This window comes from Oncorhynchus nerka, linkage group LG20 (genome assembly GCF_034236695.1).
Source record: "Oncorhynchus nerka isolate Pitt River linkage group LG20, Oner_Uvic_2.0, whole genome shotgun sequence".
Taxonomy (NCBI): domain Eukaryota; kingdom Metazoa; phylum Chordata; class Actinopteri; order Salmoniformes; family Salmonidae; genus Oncorhynchus; species Oncorhynchus nerka.
In genome coordinates this window covers 62,839,273-62,858,819 of record NC_088415.1, presented here as the reverse complement: position 1 = coordinate 62,858,819, position 19,547 = coordinate 62,839,273, and the positions used below count along the sequence as shown (strand labels likewise).

At 43.3% G+C, this 19,547-nt stretch overlaps 1 protein-coding gene across 1 annotated transcript in view; it reads left to right on the top strand.

Annotated features, from left to right (window-relative positions):
* Nucleotides 1–10,165: 10,165 nt before the first annotated feature.
* greb1l (GREB1 like retinoic acid receptor coactivator) overlaps nucleotides 10,166–19,547 on the top strand; it is a 46,254-nt gene continuing 36,872 nt past the window's right edge. The window contains exons 1-4 of the mRNA XM_029623393.2: nucleotides 10,166–10,426; nucleotides 15,442–15,561; nucleotides 18,543–18,702; nucleotides 19,192–19,377. Coding sequence (XP_029479253.1) covers nucleotides 18,546–18,702; nucleotides 19,192–19,377 — 343 coding nt within the window. The 5' untranslated portion in view covers nucleotides 10,166–10,426; nucleotides 15,442–15,561; nucleotides 18,543–18,545. The remainder of the gene's footprint in view (nucleotides 10,427–15,441; nucleotides 15,562–18,542; nucleotides 18,703–19,191; nucleotides 19,378–19,547) is intronic.

Sequence of the window (19,547 nt, the reverse complement as noted above, 5' to 3'; positions counted from 1 at the left end):
AGTTGGTTAGGATGATATCTATGAGGTTGCCTGTGTTTAAGGCTTTGGGGAGGTACCTGGTAGATTCATTGATAATTTGTGTGAGATAGAGGGCATCAAGTTTGGATTGTAGGATGGCTGGGGTGTTAAGCATGTTCCAGTTTAGGTCGCCTAGCAGCACGAGCTCTGAAGATAGATGGGGGGCAATCAGTTCACATATGGTGTCCAGAGCACAGCTGGGGGCAGAGGGTGGTCTATAGCAGGCGGCAACGGTGAGAGACTTGTTTTTAGAGGTGCATTTTTTAAAGTAGAAGTTAAAATTGTTTGGGTACAGACCTGGATAGTAGGACAGAACTCTGCAGGCTATCTTTGCAGTAGATTGCAACACCGCCCCCTTTGGCAGTTCTATCTTGTCTGAAAATGTTGTAGTTTGGAATTAAAATGTCTGAATTTTTGGTGGTCTTCCTAAGCCAGGATTCAGACACAGCTAGAACATCCGGGTTGGCAGAGTGTGCTAAAGCAGTGAATAGAACAAACTTAGGGAGGAGGCTTCTAATGTTAACATGCATGAAACCAAGGCTATTACGGTTACAGAAGTCGTCAAAAGAGAGCGCCTGGGGAATAGGAGTGGAGCTAGGCACTGCAGGGCCTGGATTCACCTCTACATCGCCAGAGGAACAGAGTAGGAGTAGAATAAGGGTGCGGCTAAAAGCAATAAGAATTGGTCGTCAGGAACGGGGAGTAAAAGGAGGTTTCTGGGGGCGATAAAATAGCATCAAGGTATAATGTACAGACAAAGGTATGGTAGGATGTTAATACAGTGGAGGTAAACCTAGGTATTGAGTGATGAAGAGAGAGATATTGTCTCTAGAAACATCATTGAAACCAGGAGATGTCATTGCATGTGTGGGTGGTGGAACTAATAGGTTGGATAAGGTATAATGAGCAGGACTAGAGGCTCTACAGTGAAATAAGCCAATAAACACTAACCAGAACAGCAATGGACAAGGCATATTGACATTAAGGAGAGGCATGCTTAGTCGGATAAGGAATCCAGTTGTTTGTGTCGTCCGTTTCGGGAAAGTAGCTACGTAATTACGCACCCAACTCACTCAGGTGCTTCGCTATATCACATTTGACATTGTCCTTAAGCTTGAGTTCATTTGCACACAAAAAAAATCATACAATGATGGAAAGACTGTTGTCCTGCAGACAGAGGAGAGCTCCAACTTCTTAATCATAGCTTCAATTTTGTCTCGCACATTGAATATAGTTGCGGAGAGTCCCTGTAATCCTAGATTCAGATCATTCATGTGAGAAAAAACATCACCCAGATAGGTGTGAGAAACTCGTCATCATGCAAGTGGTCAGACAACATGATAACCAGCGCACTTCTGTATGTTGTGAAAGCGTTACATGGTCGCTGCCCATATCATTGCGTTGTGCAGAAAATACACGAGAGTTCAGGTGCCTTGTTTAACAAAGTTAAGCATTTTCACTGTAGTGTCCAAAATGTCTTTCAAGCTGTCAGGCATTCCTTTGGCAACTGCCAGGTCTGTTGACTCATCCAGCTGTAATGCATATAATTCACTGGCTTGTATGCGAAGCAGTAATTGTTTCAAAACATCTCCTGCCATGTCACTGATGCGTCGTGAAACAGTGTTGTTTGATGAAGTATTTTTGGCCTTTCTCCCCAGCATTGTCCCAGCCATATCTACGGCAGCAGGAATAATTAAGTCCTCCACAATAGTATGGGGCTTGCCTGTCCTAGCCACTCGGTAGCTCACCATATAAGACGCTTCTAGCCCCTTCTTATTAATGGTATCTGTTGCTTTTATACATGCCTTACTACTCGGAAGTTGTCTTAATTCTCGCTCATAAAACTCCTGTGGCTTATTTTTGAAATTTAAAGGTTTCATTGAGTTGTGAGAGAGTACTTTTGCACATATAACACTGTGGCTGAGGATAGGCATTACTCCCAATATAAGTGAACCCCAAATCAATGTAGTTCTCATCATATTTGCTCCTCTTCGATGGTCCAACATCCCTCTCTGTTGTTCAGTGCAGGGGCAATAGCTCTTTGGCTGCATCATATTCACAACTGTCAGCATCCATGCTAGCTGGGCCAACAACAAATGTAGAATTACTGATGCTCGCATTGGATGTGCTCGTCATCGACAGGTGCAGTACTGCTGGTATGTGTCTTTATGGACGTGGGCCTTACTTTTTTTGAACCATTTATCAATTTTCGAGCAAACGGAATGAGCATCAGCTACGTTTTGCTATATACGGACCGTCAATGGAATTCCTGCGAGAGAGTAACGGTTAATGTTAGGCAGTCATTGTAAAAATATAAATGGACTGTTTGAAAATGTGAAAAAAATATATGTATTTTTTTTATTAATACAAATTTGAATCACATTTTTTTTGGCATACCCCCAACGGCATTGCGTAACCCAATTTGGGGATACCTGCTCTAGAGAAATGTCGCTTTGGGCTCACAAAAAAAAACTGAACTAAATGGAATTCAAGTAATTGAATCAACGTCGGTCAATTAGTTGTTTAATAACCACAATACTAAATGTTGGTTAATCGCTCCGCACTAGAAAAAATGTAACAATCATGACAAATGTTTTAACATCTTTGATAGACTCCACTTTGTTTGCTACTCGATATACTGACATGATCTATCCTGGACTGACAGATGAGATACAATAGCAAAATGCAGTTAGTGGTTGAGGTGTGTTGCAGGCCAGGCCTGTCCTGTTCCTGGACATGGAACTTGACCCCTTACTGTTCCCTCGTTTCATCTGATAAGACTAAGTGTTTTGATAATATTGCCCTCCACCCATGATCCATGGCTTCAGAGTTCCCCTTTTACACCCCATAACAAATAGGCCTGTATAAATAGCAATTGAAGGCCAGGCCAGGACAGGGTTTGGTCAAACTGAACATTACATGTTTAGGGTTTAGGGAGGGGATGAGCAGTGAGGTGTTGACCAGATGCCCAAATGGAGATGCTAGCTGTGATGATGCTATCGGGGTGCATAAACCATTACAGTGAGTAACTGAGCTATGTTCCTTTTTTTCCTGTAGTCTTCTGTTATGTGAGAGGAGTGATTAGATGGGTACCAGTGAGTTTGTACAGGAAGGAGAGGTATGTATTATTATAATAAACATTTAAAAAGTTGTTTTATTTGTTTGGGTTAAATGTGAAGAACTTATGAGTCTTACTAATAACACTATATAGTAGATGTAGTACTATGCAGCAATAGTACTTTGACATATCATGTAGTGTTGGTTTTTACAGTAGTAGGCTTACTATAGTAGAGCTGTTGACAGTAGAAAGACTTAAAGGAAACAAGCATGTCCTTTCAAGAACATGTAGAAAAATATTATTGTAATTTAATTGAACATTTCTGAATTATAATTATAATTGTTTCTCTTTTTTGTGTATACTTTAGTGCCTATGTAATAACCATTACTAAGGAGAGACGTGTAAACTGGAATATGGCAGTTCAGAATAACTCCGTAAATATAAAAATATTCCAAGGGCTAAAGGTTCTATGTCCTTTTCTCTTGTTCAGCTAGTTGGACTGGTGTTCAACCATGGCTGAGCAGTGTTGTAAAATGCAGAGCGGATTCACTCAGGGCTTCAATTTTATTCGGCCTTCTCAGCGAGCATGGTAAATTATCAGTAATTCCCACATTGATTGAGTTTGTCCTCCAGGCCTCAAATTAAATTTAAAAAGAACAACACTAAGTGAAAATGTTCTATGTATTTTTTTCCCCCCACATTTAAAGAGGGCTGAACTTCCTGATTTGGCCTTGTTTTTCATTATGAAATGCAGCAGCCATGTGAGTCAATAATTGTCTGGGGGGGGGGGTTAATTATTTTATTTTTTTAACCTTTTATTTAACTAGGCAAGTCAGTTAAGAACAAATTCTTATTTTCAATGACTGCCTAGGAACAGTGGGTTTAACTGCCTATTCAGGGGCAGAACGACCTTCCAGTTGCTAGTCCAACGCTCTAACCACTAGGCTACCCTGCCGCCCCATGGTGTGGGTGTCTCGTGTGTGTGTGTTCGAACATGGCAAGCGTTTGTACATTCTCTCTGGCAAAACAGTACAGTTACAGTAACTCACCCTTCCAGATAATGTGAAACAGTCTATCAAGGTATTGTGTCTTGAAGTCGCCTAGGCTAGCTAGTGTTAGCCAACTTCTTTCGGCAATTAGCTTCAGCCAGCTGGTGTGCGACTTTGGCAAAGTTGGTTTGACATTGGACATTGGATAGCCCTGACATTGGATGTTGCACATATTTTAGTTGTCTCATTGAATGCTTTCAATATTGGCATTTGAATAACTACAATTTATAGTTGATTTGAGGTTTTTAAGTCATTGAAAGTTTGAGCTATTAACCTTTTTTTATATTGTCTTATGTACATTGTGTAATTTACTGATGGTCCCTAACTAGCCCCATAGGGATATCCAATGTCAACCAAATTGACCATTGCATGTTACATTGGTGCCGTGACCCGGATCACTGGTTGCTGCGGAAAAGGAGGTCAAAAGGGGGGTGAGTGTAACCAATGTGAAATGGCTAGCTAGTAGGTGGGGTGCGCGCTAATAGCGTTTCAATTGGTGACGTCACTCGCTCTGAGACCTTGAAATAGTTGTTCCCCTTGCTCTGCAAGGGCCGTGGCTTTTGTGGAGCGATGGGTAACGATGCTTCGAGGATGGCAGTCGTCGATGTGTGCAGAGGGTCCCTGGTTCAAGCACAGGTAGGGGTGAGGAGAGGGACGCAAGCTACACTACCAGCTGTGGGCATGTGGGCAGGATTAAAATAAACCCAACCCAAGGAAAACTGTTAAGGTTACCTTCATTCCATGACTTATCATTTTTTCCTATCTCGCAAATCTCTGTTTTGGACGAGACTGACTTTATGACCAACATTATCCTATTTACACTTTATAGTCAATTTTGACACTACAATAAATGTTTCTGACTCATATCGATGCCACATAGGCCATTTTCAAAATGAGAAGTTGCATTTTAGGGGCAGTTGCTCTTTAACATAGTAAAACTAAGATGGGGCAAGTGTGGTACAGATGAAGAATCTTGATTTGAGCCAGTTTACTACAGCAGAAAACTTATCCTGCAGCAACAGGAAATGTGAATTAGTATGTGGATTATAATTAATCAGCATTTTTGTATGCGTTGATACATTTTTTGTAATGGAAAATTAGGTCTTTAGAAGCCTTCTTAAACCTCATAGTTTTACATTTCCTGCAATAAGGTGATCAAATTTAGATCCTACACCTCTATTTTGATTAGGATTTTTTAGACCTTGTGTATCTAAGTAAATGTTGTAAACTTAAATATTTTTGTTGATTTAACTGCCTAGAATTTGCCCTGTCTCCCACTTTATGGTGAACAGTGTGAAAAGCTTCAATGTTTTTTTCTGTCATGCAAAGGAATTACACCAAAATTGTCAACCAAAAACGTTATTCTATTCTATACTCTTCAGAATCAGATGTAACCAAAAACCGACTTTTCAACTAGAGCTGGCAACAAATACTTAGGAGACAGAACAGAGTTTTCCAACTCTGTGTATCAGTTTATATAGCATCTATAGTGTCCTAATAGCAGCTGTTTAAGCAAGTCTTTGTTAATAAATGATGCTGACCTTTGTCTGCTGTGGTTGAGGCTGGGATTTAGTTGAAGGTTAAATGCCTTGCCCTTATACTCATCCTCCACTGGGCCAGAGCAGAGTGTGCAGGGAAGGCTGGGAGGCAAGGCAAGGTCAGCACTCCAATCAACCTGGTGCAAACACAAAGGCTGGGCTGTGCCCCTAATGAATTGGCCCCCCAGTCCCACAAAGTCCCTCACAACCACAGGCCACAGCTCTCATCTGCCCCGCCCCCAGGCCTTCTCAGGCACTCTGAGCCCTTCTCCCCTTTCACACGCACCCCCTAACCTCCTAATTTTGAAATGACTTTTATAACTGGACAGTAAACTTCCAGTGCCTTAATGATGATGACTTCTTCATCTGCCCAAATGCTCCTTTTGTCCGCCTCCCCCCAGCCCCCCCCATCAGCCCTTCCCCAGCTCCTCTGTCACAACAGGCCTTAAACCCTAGTTCACTCCCCTTTATAGTCCCCACTGGCTAATCCACCCCACCACCCACCACCCTTACAGCCCCAGGCTCTTGTTCCACTTTCCTGGCCCTGGCCTGGTTGAGCTCTCTTTTATTTTCTCTGTTCTGCTGCTGCCGACATCAGCTATGGCATTCATCTGGAATGCTGCTGCTCACTGCCTTTTGTTTGTGTGGCTTGGCTCAGCCTGGGGGGAAGGGGGTGGGGGATTATAGCAGGGGGACAAGCTGCCACCCGGCTAGTAAGTGACAGTGTCACACCTCACACCGTGGAGGTAACCAACATGGGAGAGACGAAGGTGCAATGGGGCTCGGCGAGGGACTTTTCACATTGGTTGTGTTGTCATTGTTTTGCCATCTTGTTTATTCATGCAGCAGGTTTGTTTTCTTATTGTACGTCTTCAGACACACTGTCCCGTTTAACACCTCTGCTCTCCTTTCTCTCCTACACACCTGATACTGATCCCTCATCTCACGCAATTCTACTATGACATTTTACTTCCATAGTCATTGACTCTGTTTCAGTGTATCTTCATTTTGATGTTTTTTTTGTGTTGTAAAATGACCCTCTCCACAGTTTACATCAGGTCTAAATGTATAGGTCTGAATGTATGTTTTGACCTCGGCACGCAGTTAATAGTGCGGTTCACGTTCCCTTGAGTCTCAAATTGTTACACATTTTTTTCCTCGATATTTGCTTTTGAACATGTTATACTTGTATCAATTAAGTATCGCAACACCTGTCAGGTGTAGTCATTGGAGTCGGTCATTGGAGTCGGTCATTGGAGTCGGTCATTGGAGTCGGTCATTGGAGTCGGTCATTGGAGTCGGTCATTGGCGTCGGTCATTGGAGTCGGTCAAAGCTGCAATGTGCTCAATACAACCCAATGAAGCTGAGTCAGTGCTGAGCTAAGACAAAGCAGCTTTCCCCCTGGGAATCCAGAAGACAAGAGGAGGAATGGAGGCAACCATCTCCTGTCCCCCTGGGAATCCAGAAGACAAGAGGAGGAATGGAGGCAACCATCTCCTGTCCCCCTGGGAATCCAGAAGACAAGAGGAGGAATGGAGGCAACCATCTCCTGTCCCCCTGGGAATCCAGAAGACAAGAGGAGGAATGGAGGCAACCATCTCCTGTCCCCCTTGGAATCTAAAGACAACAGGGGATAGGAGACCCCCAGTCCCCTATCCCCCCTCTCCCTTCCCCCTGTCCTCTAGTCACCCTGTCACGTGACCCATCTTTCCTCAGGTGGCAGTGGAGGGTGGAAGGGCCACTTCCCCTTTGTCAGGCCCTTTGGCTGGCCCTCAATACAGTGGTGAGGGATGGGTGGAGGGAGGGCCACAGGGCCAGCATTCAGACCCAGGCTCTTTTGTTTTCCCACACAGGGCTCTTTTGAGGCCAAAGAACCCGCTGGGTTTACTCATTATCTTCATTTCAAACGGGTCTATTTAAACGTGGCTGCTGTGTCAAAGTCAGGGAGGGAGGGAGCTACTGCTGGGAGCTGGGGGAGATGAATCACACCGTGAGACTCCTCTTCCCAGGTTGAACTTGCTGCTAGTGCTGGTCTGTACCAAATGAGCTTATTTGGGGAGTTTTCGAGTGGTCATATGTTGATTTACCTCAGACAGGAAACTATGTTTACTAAAGTTGCTCGTCTCTTCTTAGGGCACAAGTCATCTCTTTCTTTCATTCTTTACTCCAACTGTTTCAAATGGACTACCCCCGGGAGCCTATAGAGTCCATACAGACAGACAGACGCTGTGTCGTATAATAATGCAATGGACACGAACCTCCACGTTCAGCATAGAATGCGCGATGTGTATGATGAATGAGTGGTGAGGAGTAATGGAGCCCTGATTGGCTAATGCCCTGGTTTATAGCTGTCTCACACACCGCCTGTGGCCGGCATACTATAACCATTGGTGAGGAGGTGAGAAGAGTTATACGGACAGATTAAACCAACTGTTGACTAGATCTGCTGTAATGAACTGAAGACTAAGGCAGTCAGTCAGCCACACTGCTTGCCTGGCTATGCAAAGATGAAAATGAAAGAATTACAGTTAAACAATATGGTCGTGATCAACATCCTCTGACTTAATGTTTCATCCGTCTGTTTATTTCTCTTGAATGATCCAGGATAACATAATTATGTTATGAATCCATATTCCGGATCCAATATTTTTGTAAAGTAATGTTAAGATTGTTATGAATGGCTCACCGACTGGCTTACTCAGGCTTGTCATTTTTCTAAGAATGGACTGTTGAATGGAAGGTTGCAGGTGAAGGAGACAAGCGACATATGGTGTTATCGTGAATATATTATATAGCTCTTTTGAGGTTGTTTTAAGTCTCCCTAATGTTGGATTTAAGAGTGAGAATAATAATGTTGTCATTGGCACATCCACAAATATCAATGGAAGACAAAGTGTTAAAAGGGTCCGTGGCAAAGTATGGAGTGGAATGTGTCTTTTCTACTGCCAAGTAGCTGTGTGTTGACTTGGGAATTTTCTTAGTTTGCTTGAGAAATTCTCAGCAACTTTACTTAAACATTGAAAAACAACACCCAGACATAGGGATGACAGGCTTGTTTGGGAAATGTTTTTATGCATAGTAACCTTTTAACTGGTCACTCCATGGACGAGGCCAGCGTAAATTATTAACAAAGACTATTTTGTGATTGCAGCCAAAACAGGAACCAGGCATTGTGTGCAAGGAATGATTTGGCAGTCAGTTAGCTGCTTAGATTTAGCGTTCAAAGTCATATGAAAGTGGAGATGTGAATGTCACTGACACACAACAACCCTTTGCTCTATCGGCAGTGGATCTGTAGGAAGGGGGGTGTTATACTCAGCCAATAGGTTGGGATCTGATTGCAACATTACAAATGTGTTGTTGTGAGAACCTAAAATGTTCAAAAGCCTAGTTAGAACATTCCGTGTGGGGGAAACACTGGTGAGAAGGTGAATTGATTAGTCCCCAAAAAGTCTCCAAAGTTCCTATATCATTGAAAAAAATAGTGTTATGTTGTTTATGCACTTAGGGAAACTTCTCTACCTGTACAGTATATTAGCCATGATGTGACGTCATTTAATTTATTTTCACGGAATAAACCAAAAATTATTTAAAGTCATATCATGCATTTCTTAGTTTCCGTAAAATCTCTCACCCCAGCGCTCCATTGGCCCAGTGTTAGTCATGACGAGGCATTTGACCAGCCAGCCAGGCTATAATGACACTATAATCCTTGACATCTGTCCACCCAGCGCCTGTTGATTTGTGGTGGCGGAAGGTGGATCCCCAGTTTATTTATTTTGGCCAGATGAGCCCTTGGTATTTATAGCGGGGGTAAAAAAAAAACAGTCAGGGGTCCATCCCAGTCTCCAACCCAGGCCTGTAGTCTGTTCTGTAGGGCCAGGGTCCCAGCCCGGCCAAGAGGGACAAAATGCACAGAGCTGACCTGACATTCTTCTTGTCCCTATTTTGCCAGTGGTTGGGGTTGCCCTATCTCTAAATTGGCCCTAATAAAAAGGAAGGGAGTGGCAGAGAGAGAGAGCGAGAGAGACAGGGGTGAAAGTAAAGAAAGAGTAAGGGGGGGGGGGGGTTGATTTTGACTAGATTTGTTTCTTCTTCTTTGGTAATCTAAGAACTGTATAGGGATAGCAGTTCCATTTCTCCAGTGTGTCATTCTGCTGAGTCAGGGTTTCCCCCTGTGTTGTTGGCGTGTTAAATGCTGATGGTCACGCGTGTCGGGGTGGTGTGACCGTGTGGCAGGAGGGGATGTTGCCCAATGTCTTTGTTTCCTGGCCAGGCAGGACAGCCCTCCAAGAGCATCTGTCACTACAGGGGGTCAGAGGGGCTAAGATGAATGAGGCCCCAGAGAATTCACTCCACACACAGCAAATGGCACAACATAGGGGAGGGCCAAGGGGACTGGGGGAGGGTGTGTGTGCTTGACTCAGAGAGAGAGAGAGAGAGAGAGAGAGGGGTTCTGCTGTACTGGAGGAAGGAGGAGTATTTGCTGTCCATACTATCGTGGAGTTTAATTACCAAGGAGCTGCTGATGGCTTGGGGACACACCAGATGAGAATTAATCAGCCCTACGTCTCCTTGGATATTTCCTCACTCTTTTCCTCTTCCTTAGGACATACCTATCACCCAAAATGGACTATAATTCTTGACTTTGTGATTTATTTATTTTTGCATGGTGGAATTTAGTGTTTGGTTTTGGAGCGTTTTATGTTGTTTGTGTTTGTGTTATCGAAGTGCTGCCTGGCTGGTGGAGAACCCTTGGAAGGTATGGAAGCATTTTTACATTGTTTACTCTGGCACTTTGCTGGATTTCCACCAACATGATGTTGATGGCTCAGCTCTTAGCACCTAATTTAAGGGACCTGGAAATGTTAGTCCTTTTTTGCATAACCCCCATCCCCCTCTCCTCTGCTATACTGATGTGTACTCGTCCTCATTCATGGGTTTTCTAATGTTGACAGTACCTTAGTAAAAAGGGTTCCAAAAGGGTTCTTCGGCTGTCCCCATAGGAGAACTCTTTTTGGTTCCAGGTAGAACCCTATTTGGTCCCAGTCAGAACTCTTTTGGCTTCCATGTAGAACCCTCTGGGAAAATGGGTTCTACATGGTATCAAAAGGGTTCTTCAAAGGGTTCTCCTACGGGGACAGCCAAATAAACCTTTTCGGTCCCAGATAGCACCTTTTTTTTTCTAGGAGTGTAGCCTACAGTCATTGTTCCTGTATTTCTGTGAATAATAAGATATGTAATCCATTTACTCAAATGACTAAGGTAGTCTGTTTTATCATGATCTATTGCCAGTAATGATGACTGGCAAAAGCTTGTGTGAATGTTTCAATAATCAAGAGATAGTCAGTGGTCGTTTTTTTACCATGTTCTGGATGATCTAAATCATTTTAGACTATCACTATGTGTTGTAGAAAAAGCATGTTCAGGATCACCGGGACAGTGTCAAGTTTTTTCTGCATCTACCCCGGCTTTCCCTTTTATTTCCCTCTTTTCAACGTGTTTGTGTGTGGCGTGCGTGCGCTCACGCGCACACACACACACACACACGTCTAGTTGTGCCAGTGCCTATGTGCACGTAGGTGGATACAGTATCAAGTTAGATTTGTTAACGTGAAACCCTTGGCTGAATTCAACGCTGCAGTGTTGCCTTTGAAGGAAAGGTTCCGGGAGTGATAGAGTGGGTCTGAAACAGGTTGTGACCAAGGGGAAGTTGATGTAATCCCTCTCTATCCTGCCTCTATCCCTCCATTGTCAGGAGTGTAACGTCATTATGCAGATGAAGGAAGAAACAAAAAAAGGGGAGTGGAGTGGCGTGGGGGAAACGGAGGGAGGGAGGGAGAGAGAAGACAGGGAGGGGTGGGAGCAAGGCTAAGCTCAGTGTTCTTGGAGTTAAATCTCTAACATTTCTTAGAATTTAAATCCACATCACTAAAATAGGACCTCTGTTTTCGCATCGTTCATCAACGAGTTAGCTATTTTATGCATACGCATGCACTGAGTGCTGTCTGTGTGCACATGTGGGTGTTTGTGTGTGTGCGTTTGTATGTGTGTGTGTTTTGTGCGTGTGTACCTCTGCGGCCACCGCCTTAAATTCCCTCCTTACACCCCTCAGGCAAAATTCCCTACCAGCATGTCATGCTGAAAGGACCCTAAAATGTCATTACCAGAAGAACAGGATCCCAGCCGTTAGGCGCCCGAGGCTGTGCCTGAGTATGTCTAGATTTACGGCTCCGATGGGTCAGGCACATCTCATCGGCCATCTGCAGTGTCCTAGATTATTGTTACTATTAGTACACTTTTTTGTACCTTTTCTTATTGTTGTCACATTTAGTTGAGAGTAAGCATTTTATTGTACTGAGTACTCCATGCGTTTCTTGTGCATATGACACATAAACTTCATTTGATTTGGCAGCCACAAAACTATTTCAACACTGGCCAAGTGGGGGGGGGGGGGGGCAGGACACAGATACAGGGTAATGTTAAGAGTGATATGTAGTCTAGGCCAGTGTTATAAGAATGTCTCATAGAATGGGTTATATTACTGTGGATGCAGAGTTCGCTGCCTAGAGGGCCCTTAAAGCGTGTATCTAGAAGTGAAGGAAGATTTGGATGTTGTCTGTACTAAAGAGAATGTTCCCTAAACTCATGCAGCGTTCCGGTTAAAGTTCTAGCACTGTCTGACCTGGATGGTATGGAATTTGCATGACCTCCCTTATCCCCTTGTCCCTCCCATTGACCATGTAGCTCTGTAGTTTGATTAGTCCTATCAGTGTGAGGCTAATCATTCACAAAGTTAACTACTTCAATGTGGTTAACAGGACAAATCAGTGTGCATGTAATGCCAGTGCAAGGACTTGGGCCCCAGACCTCAGGCAGGGGCAAATTAGGGACACTAGGTCCCAAAAACTGCATAACAAGGACCATGCATTACAGGATGGTGACAGGGAGCATTCTTGTGACAGTCAATGTTTTGAAGGGAACTTTGTATCAGCTTAGTTGTTTAAGGTCTAGGAGTGGGTAAACAATGCTCGGGGTCAAAGTGGAAGTACAGATGTAGGATCTTAATTTGATCACCCTGTTGCAGGAAATGTCCTGCAAAGCAGGAAATGCAAAAGTGTTGTGTATTCAAGGTTTAAAAAGGCTTCTAAAGTTTGAAATTTCCACTTTAAAATGTCAGACTTAATTTAAAAAAACAAACATTTATCAACGCCTCCAAAAATTCCATGAATTATAATCAACACAAATTCAAATTTCCTGTTGCTGCTTGATTATTTTTCTGCTGTGAGAAACTGGTCAAATCAAGACCTTTATCTGTACCAGTTTTTAGTAGTTGGTAGTGTGTGTGTGTGTACTAGAAGTCGACCGATTAATCGGAATGGCCGATGAAGGCCGATATCAAGTTTTCATAACAAGCGGAAATCGGTATTTTTGGACACCGATTTTTTTTTTTTTTTACACATGTAACTAGGCAAGTCAGTTTTAAGAACATTCTTATTTTCAATGACGGCCTAGGAACGGTGGGTTAACTGCCTTGTTCAGGGGCAGAATGACAGATTTTTACCTCGTCAGCTCAGGGATTTGTTTTTGCAACCTTCCGGTTATTAGTCCTACGCTCTAACCACCTGCCTTACAATGCACTCCACGAGGAGCCTGCGTGGCAGGCTGACTACCTGTTACGCGAGGGCAGCAAGAAGCCAAGGTAAGTTGCTAGGTAGCATTAAACTTATAAAAAAAACAATCAATCTTCACATAATCACTAGTTAACTACACATGGTTGATGATATTACTAGTTTATCTAGCGTGTCCTGCATTGCATATAACCGATGAGGTGCCTTTCTCATCGAATCACAGCCTACTTTGCCAAACAGGTGATGATTTAGCACTATCGTTGCACCAAACCTAACCATAAACATCAATGCCTTTCTTTAAAATCAATACACAAGTATATATATATTTTAAACCTGCCAATTTAGTTCATATTGCCTGCTAACATGAATTTTTTATAATTAGGGAAATTGTGTCACTTCTCTTGCGTTCCGTGCAGCAGTTTGGGCCGCCTGGCTCGTTGCGAACTGTGTGAAGTCCATTTATTCCTAACAAAGACTGTAATTCATTTGGCAGAATTGTACATAATTATGACATAACATTGAAGGTTGTACAATGTAACACCTATATTTAGACTTAGGGATGCCACCCATTAGATAAAACACAGAACGGTTCCGTATTTCACTGAAAGAATAAACGTTTTGTTTTCGAAATGATAGTTTCCGGATTCGACCATATTAATGACCTACGGCTCGTATTTATGTGTGTTATAATTAAGTCTACGATTTTACATTTGATAGAGCAGTCTGACTGAGCCATGGTAGGCAGCAGCGGGATCGTAAGCATTCATTCAAACAGCACTTTCGTTTCACCGATCGTTTCAATCTGTGACGTCACTCGCTCTGAGACTTGGAGTAGTTGTTCCCCTTGCTCTGCAAGGGCCGCGGCTTTTGTGGAGCGATGGGTAACGATGCTTCGAGGGTGGCTGTTGTCGATGTGTTCCTGGTTCGAGCCCAGGCAGGGGCGAGGAGAGGGACGGAAGCTATACTGTTACATTGGCAATACTAAAGTGCCTATAAGAACATCCAATAGTCAAAGTTATATGAAATACAAATGGTATAGAGAGAAATAGTCCTATAATAACTACAACCTAAAACTTCTTACCTTTCATATTCATATATTTCATATCATGTTCTGAGCAAGGAACTTAAACGTTAGCTTTTTTTACATGGCACATATTGCACTTTTACTTCTCTAACACTTTGTTTTTGCATTATTTAAACCAAATTGAACGCGTTTCATTATTTATTTGAGGGTAAATTGATTTTATTGATGTATTATATTAGGTTAAAATAAGTGTTCATTCAGTATTGTTGTGATTGTCATTATTACAAACAAACCCCCCCAAAATTGTCAGATTAATCGGTATTGGCTTTTTTTGGTCCTCCAATGATCGGTATCGGTGTTGAAAAATCATTATCAGTCGACCTCTAGTGTGTATGTGTGAGCGCCCATATACAGTTTGTGTATGTGTGAGCGCCCATATACAGTTTGTGTATGTGTGAGCGCCCATATACAGTTTGTGAGTGTGCGCACACATGTGCATACACGTGTGTGTGTGTGTGTGTGTGTGTGTGTGTGTGTGTATGATTACAAACCCTAACACTCTAGTGTGTTTTACAAAAATACCCAGAGGCTACCGTATCACATAACCCCTGTTCACCGCCAACGGTCACTACATATGTCATGGTTTTGTGCAATCTGCTCCTCTTAACTTTTGAGTGGCCTCTCTCATTGCTCTAAGTGCAGCCATTCATTTTCATGGTCAGACATGTTGTGTGGAATAGTTGTACTGACTATTTAAAAGCATTTGTGTGTCTTTCAACCTTGAGTTTCCTTTCAATAGGATTTTTTAAATATTGGGTTTGATTTGATATCTTGAGATGAAAGGTGCTGCAGGCCTATCGTGTGTTATTTGCAGCAAATTCTTCTCCTTGCATACAGTATATCAACGGTATTAAAGCCTGATTCGACGCTCTCGCCTTTAAATACACCAGTGTGGCATGATCGTCTTCCTTAGTGCTAATCAGTTTCAGACAATTAGCCAACTATAAACCTTTAGCCTACTATACAGTATGTGTCCTGTATTCCATATGTCTGTTCATTTGGATCCTTGGGTGAAGATGCATTCTGTTAATCTCATGTATTCATCTAACCAACTCTCTTTAGGTCTAGAACAGTGCTGCTGAGGGGGATGTCACTGCAGGACGTTTCGACACAGTGGTTCTTCTGACCCATCATGTAGTAGAGGAGAACAAATCCCTTCACGCCTGGGAACAATTACACAAGGTAAGGTCAGCTCCGCCAAAATGACGTGATAATACATGAGATTATCATGTTTTAAAGCCGTGTCGGGAAAGCGAGGTAAAGTCCGAATGGGAAAGATGTATAAAGAGAGAAAGGAGAGTCTTGTTCCTTAGGGCACACCGTAGCAAAACTTGTCAAAACGTAAAACCATAACGAGCATTTATTTTTGGACAAGTTCAGATGGTACCTCCCCATTTCACAAAATATCTGACAATTTTCTTTAATTCCTAATGAACAAGCCATATTTTTTTTCTCCCATATGGCCTCCTGGAATTTGCAAGCTTGTCACAGGACCAGACCTTAGTTCTGCCCGGGGGTTAGATTCTTGCAATATGGCCATTATGGCCACCCAGGCTCAGGAATCTGTGGAAGAATCTGAGACCGGTTTTCTGGTCAGCTTCCAGTTGCCTCTGAGAAAATCGAGATCTCAGTCACTTCACTTCTCCAAACATGATTCTGTCACTACCTGAAAACACAGATCAGACACTATTTCATCGTTCATCAAACAGAAGTACGTCAAATGAAATCACGCCTGAAATAACTCCTGACCACCAATTCCTCGATCTCTCTCTCCTGCTCCAGCCACATCCATTAGGCCACCTTTGTCCCGGTGTGGCTTTGTTGTGATGGAGCACGTGTTGAAGGGTCTCGTCTGTGTTCACCTCTCCACCTCTCCCATGTGTCAGCTTTGTGAGGTCACCACTATGGTTATGAGGTTTAAGGACAAATCTGTTCTCTGCTGCTCTGGGCTCTCGAATTGACCTGGAAGTCCTCCGGAAAACCTCTTAAGGCATCAGCATGCTTCAGCTCGGCGAACCGAGTATGAGTGTGCTCTCATACTCCCTTAAAAGATGTTTTCTTGAAAAATTTGAAAAAAGCGGCAATATTACTGTTTGTCTATTTTGAGACGCCGAAACCAGGCTGAATTAATTTGTCATGTTTCTGCCGAGAATTCTTCAACTAATTAAGATGTTTGGTGCAGTATTTCTCAAGTGAAAAAATTTGCATGAAACTGACTTCGGCTACCAACTTTGAGAAAAAAATGACTTGTGCACGAACAGCCGAAGACCAAAACGAACAAAAACGTCACAATGTTGTCATAATATATGGGGAGCATGTGGACGCCTTCACCAGGCTCCGCCACCTCTTTAAACACACCTTGGGTAGTTCTCTATATCTCTTTCTACCTTTCTCCATCCCATCCACCCGTCAGCTGAGGGAGAAATACTGTAGCTTCTTTATGTTAAGCTGCTTATCTCTGTCAAAGCACAATCAGGCACCACACTTAATCTTGTCCTTTGTCTGCCTTGGCTGGCCATATCCCACCCCCTCTCTACCTCTCTCAAGTCAAAGGGCTTTATTGGCATGGGAAACATATGTGTACATTGCCAAAGCTGTCTCTCTCTCCCTGTCTCTCTTGCTGTCTCTTTCTTCTCAGTCCCTCTGCCCCTTTTCCCTCTGGGTAGGTTCTTGGGTAATCAGCCAGGCTTGAACCTGTCCAGGCATGGGACAGGTTAGGGCAGGAATAGGACCTCGGATGGCTAACTGTTCCAACTTGATTACCAAGCCTGCCGTTTATTGATAGAATAGAAGGCGACACTACAGTAGCTAAAGACAACCTGGGAAGAGGCATGCTTCTTCATTTTAAAAGGGTGAACAAAAACGCTTTTGAGTAGAATCAACATAGAAACTCAATAGTGCTTTGTATTGATCTCAGTAAAATAGGTTCTCTTGATTTAATGATTAACCCAGTTAAGTCTTCGTTGGTTGTAATTTCATAATGGTTACCTTAGGCGAGGGGTATTTTGTCCAGTGGCAATTCACCTGTCAATCAAATGGTCTGGATTGGATGCCACTTGTTTTTTTACATGCAAAAAATAGATACAAATTGGTTAGTTATATTTAAATGTGATTTGTCTGCAAATTCTGCATGTACTATAAATATCATGTGTAGTCTATATTCCTGCACATTTCTTTTACATTGCAGATACAGGATTTTGTTTTGGACTAGTTGTTTGATAGCCAAGCCATTTATACATCGCTTGGCATAGTCAACATGTAATATTGCTAGGCATAGAGTTAGTCAAAATACGTGATATCACAAGTAATTGTCACCCTAAAAAACCTGCACAGACAATGTGATGGTTACAGAGTCCTAGCTGTTCCCAAACAGATGAAGCCTTCAACCTGTGGCTTGACTTGGCTGTTAATGGTTGCGTTGATACAACACTACAGTAACACCTGCCAAATGTAGCCCAAGGACAATGGTAGGGAGGGTTTTTCAGGCCAAGACCATATGTTAGCTGGCAAAAAAAATATTACTTCCTCTTCAGTCTTTTATAATTGTAAACCATGCAAATGAATGGCTGGGTGATATGGAAAGGGCAATGACCAGAAAAAGGAGAGTAGCTTCAAGGAGAGTTATTTAAGGATAGTTATTTAGTTGGACAGTCTGTACTTGGCTATTACCATTGCCCTGCACTGGTCACTTCTGTTCTATTTGAACAAGCCCCCCCCCCCTCCTTACACTCTTCAGTACCACCAGGCCACATGTGTGTCCCCCTGTCTGTCCAGCTGCCACCTGCTTCCCAACCTCAACCCCAGGCCCACACAGCCGACCTCGGCAGATGTCCGAAGAGTGGACCAAAGGAGGGGGGCAATGAGGCCAGGGTGACATACTGAAATTCAGAAAGGGAGGGAAAGATCTAGAGACAAAACCAGAAAGAAATAGGGTAGGGATAAAGACAGGGGGGGGGGGGTTGTGTGTGTGTGTGTGTGTGTGTGTGCGCATGCATCTTATGTGAGACTGTAAGTGCATCCTAGCATCTTTGTGACCCCTGGACAAGTATCCTTTGTAGACTGGATTTCTACTCTGTTCTCTCTTACTAATCGACGTGGACGGAGCTGAGCCTTGAGTGCATGGCTGTGCATTTGTCCATGTTCTACCGTTCTTCTCATTACAGATAATGGGGAATTCGTACGCAGGGCAGCTGAAATCTGCTCGCTTTGAGGAGGCCCTCCACAACTCCATCAAGGCCTCCCTACGCTCCAGCAGTGGAGACCCACAGCCCATCTTCACTCAGCTATACCTGGAGCCTGACCAGTATCCTGGCAACATGGATGGTACTTCTCTCTGTCTGCATGGCTCCATTCTCTGTCCTCATCAAGGTCGTTATGTATAGAAACAGTGCAGAACACAAGCTATAGCCAGTTGACTCATTAGTCGATCATAGATAACAGAAACACAGAGAGAAAAAAAAACTGTCTTTCTCTGATCGTTATGTTAAATTATGTTAATGATAACCAGTTGGACTTAGAGAATAGGACTTGAGAAGGAGGACTTGAGAATTAGTCATTACATGATACCCACACACAGCAAATCCATATCATCTCACTCATTTAGTTCTCTTGAAGAGAGGTAGACTTGAAAGTGGCCATGGTCATGTGTTATGGGTTTGTCCTTCTCTTGAAAAAGGACTTGCAAAGCCTCCGATCTCCTTCTCCTTGCCTTTTGTCTGGCATCTTCACTCCAGGAGAATTTGTTGTGTTGTGCGACGTGGTGTATGATGGGGACATTATGTCTTACGGGGTCATTGTCTGTTATTGGGTCAGATATCAAGCCCAAGGTGGACCTGTGCATGCCGTGCGGGGGGGAGCCTAAGGGTCAGGATCTGCTAAACGGCCAGGCCTCTAACGGTCTGGAAGAGCTGGAGGAGGACGACGACTCTGACACCAGCAGCCCCCCGCTGCCCTACCTCCACCAGGGCCCTGCGCCCGACGGCTGCTGCACCATGGACGGTAAAAAGCCTTAATAAACATCTCATACTCCTTTTGTCCTGGGAACCCCCGGGGATTCAAATCCTTGCTAAAAAAAAACCAGATCTTAAGAACACATTCTCTACTTGAAACACCATGTTTGCAACAATATTCACCATGGTATGTTCCAATGTATCGTAGACATCTATACA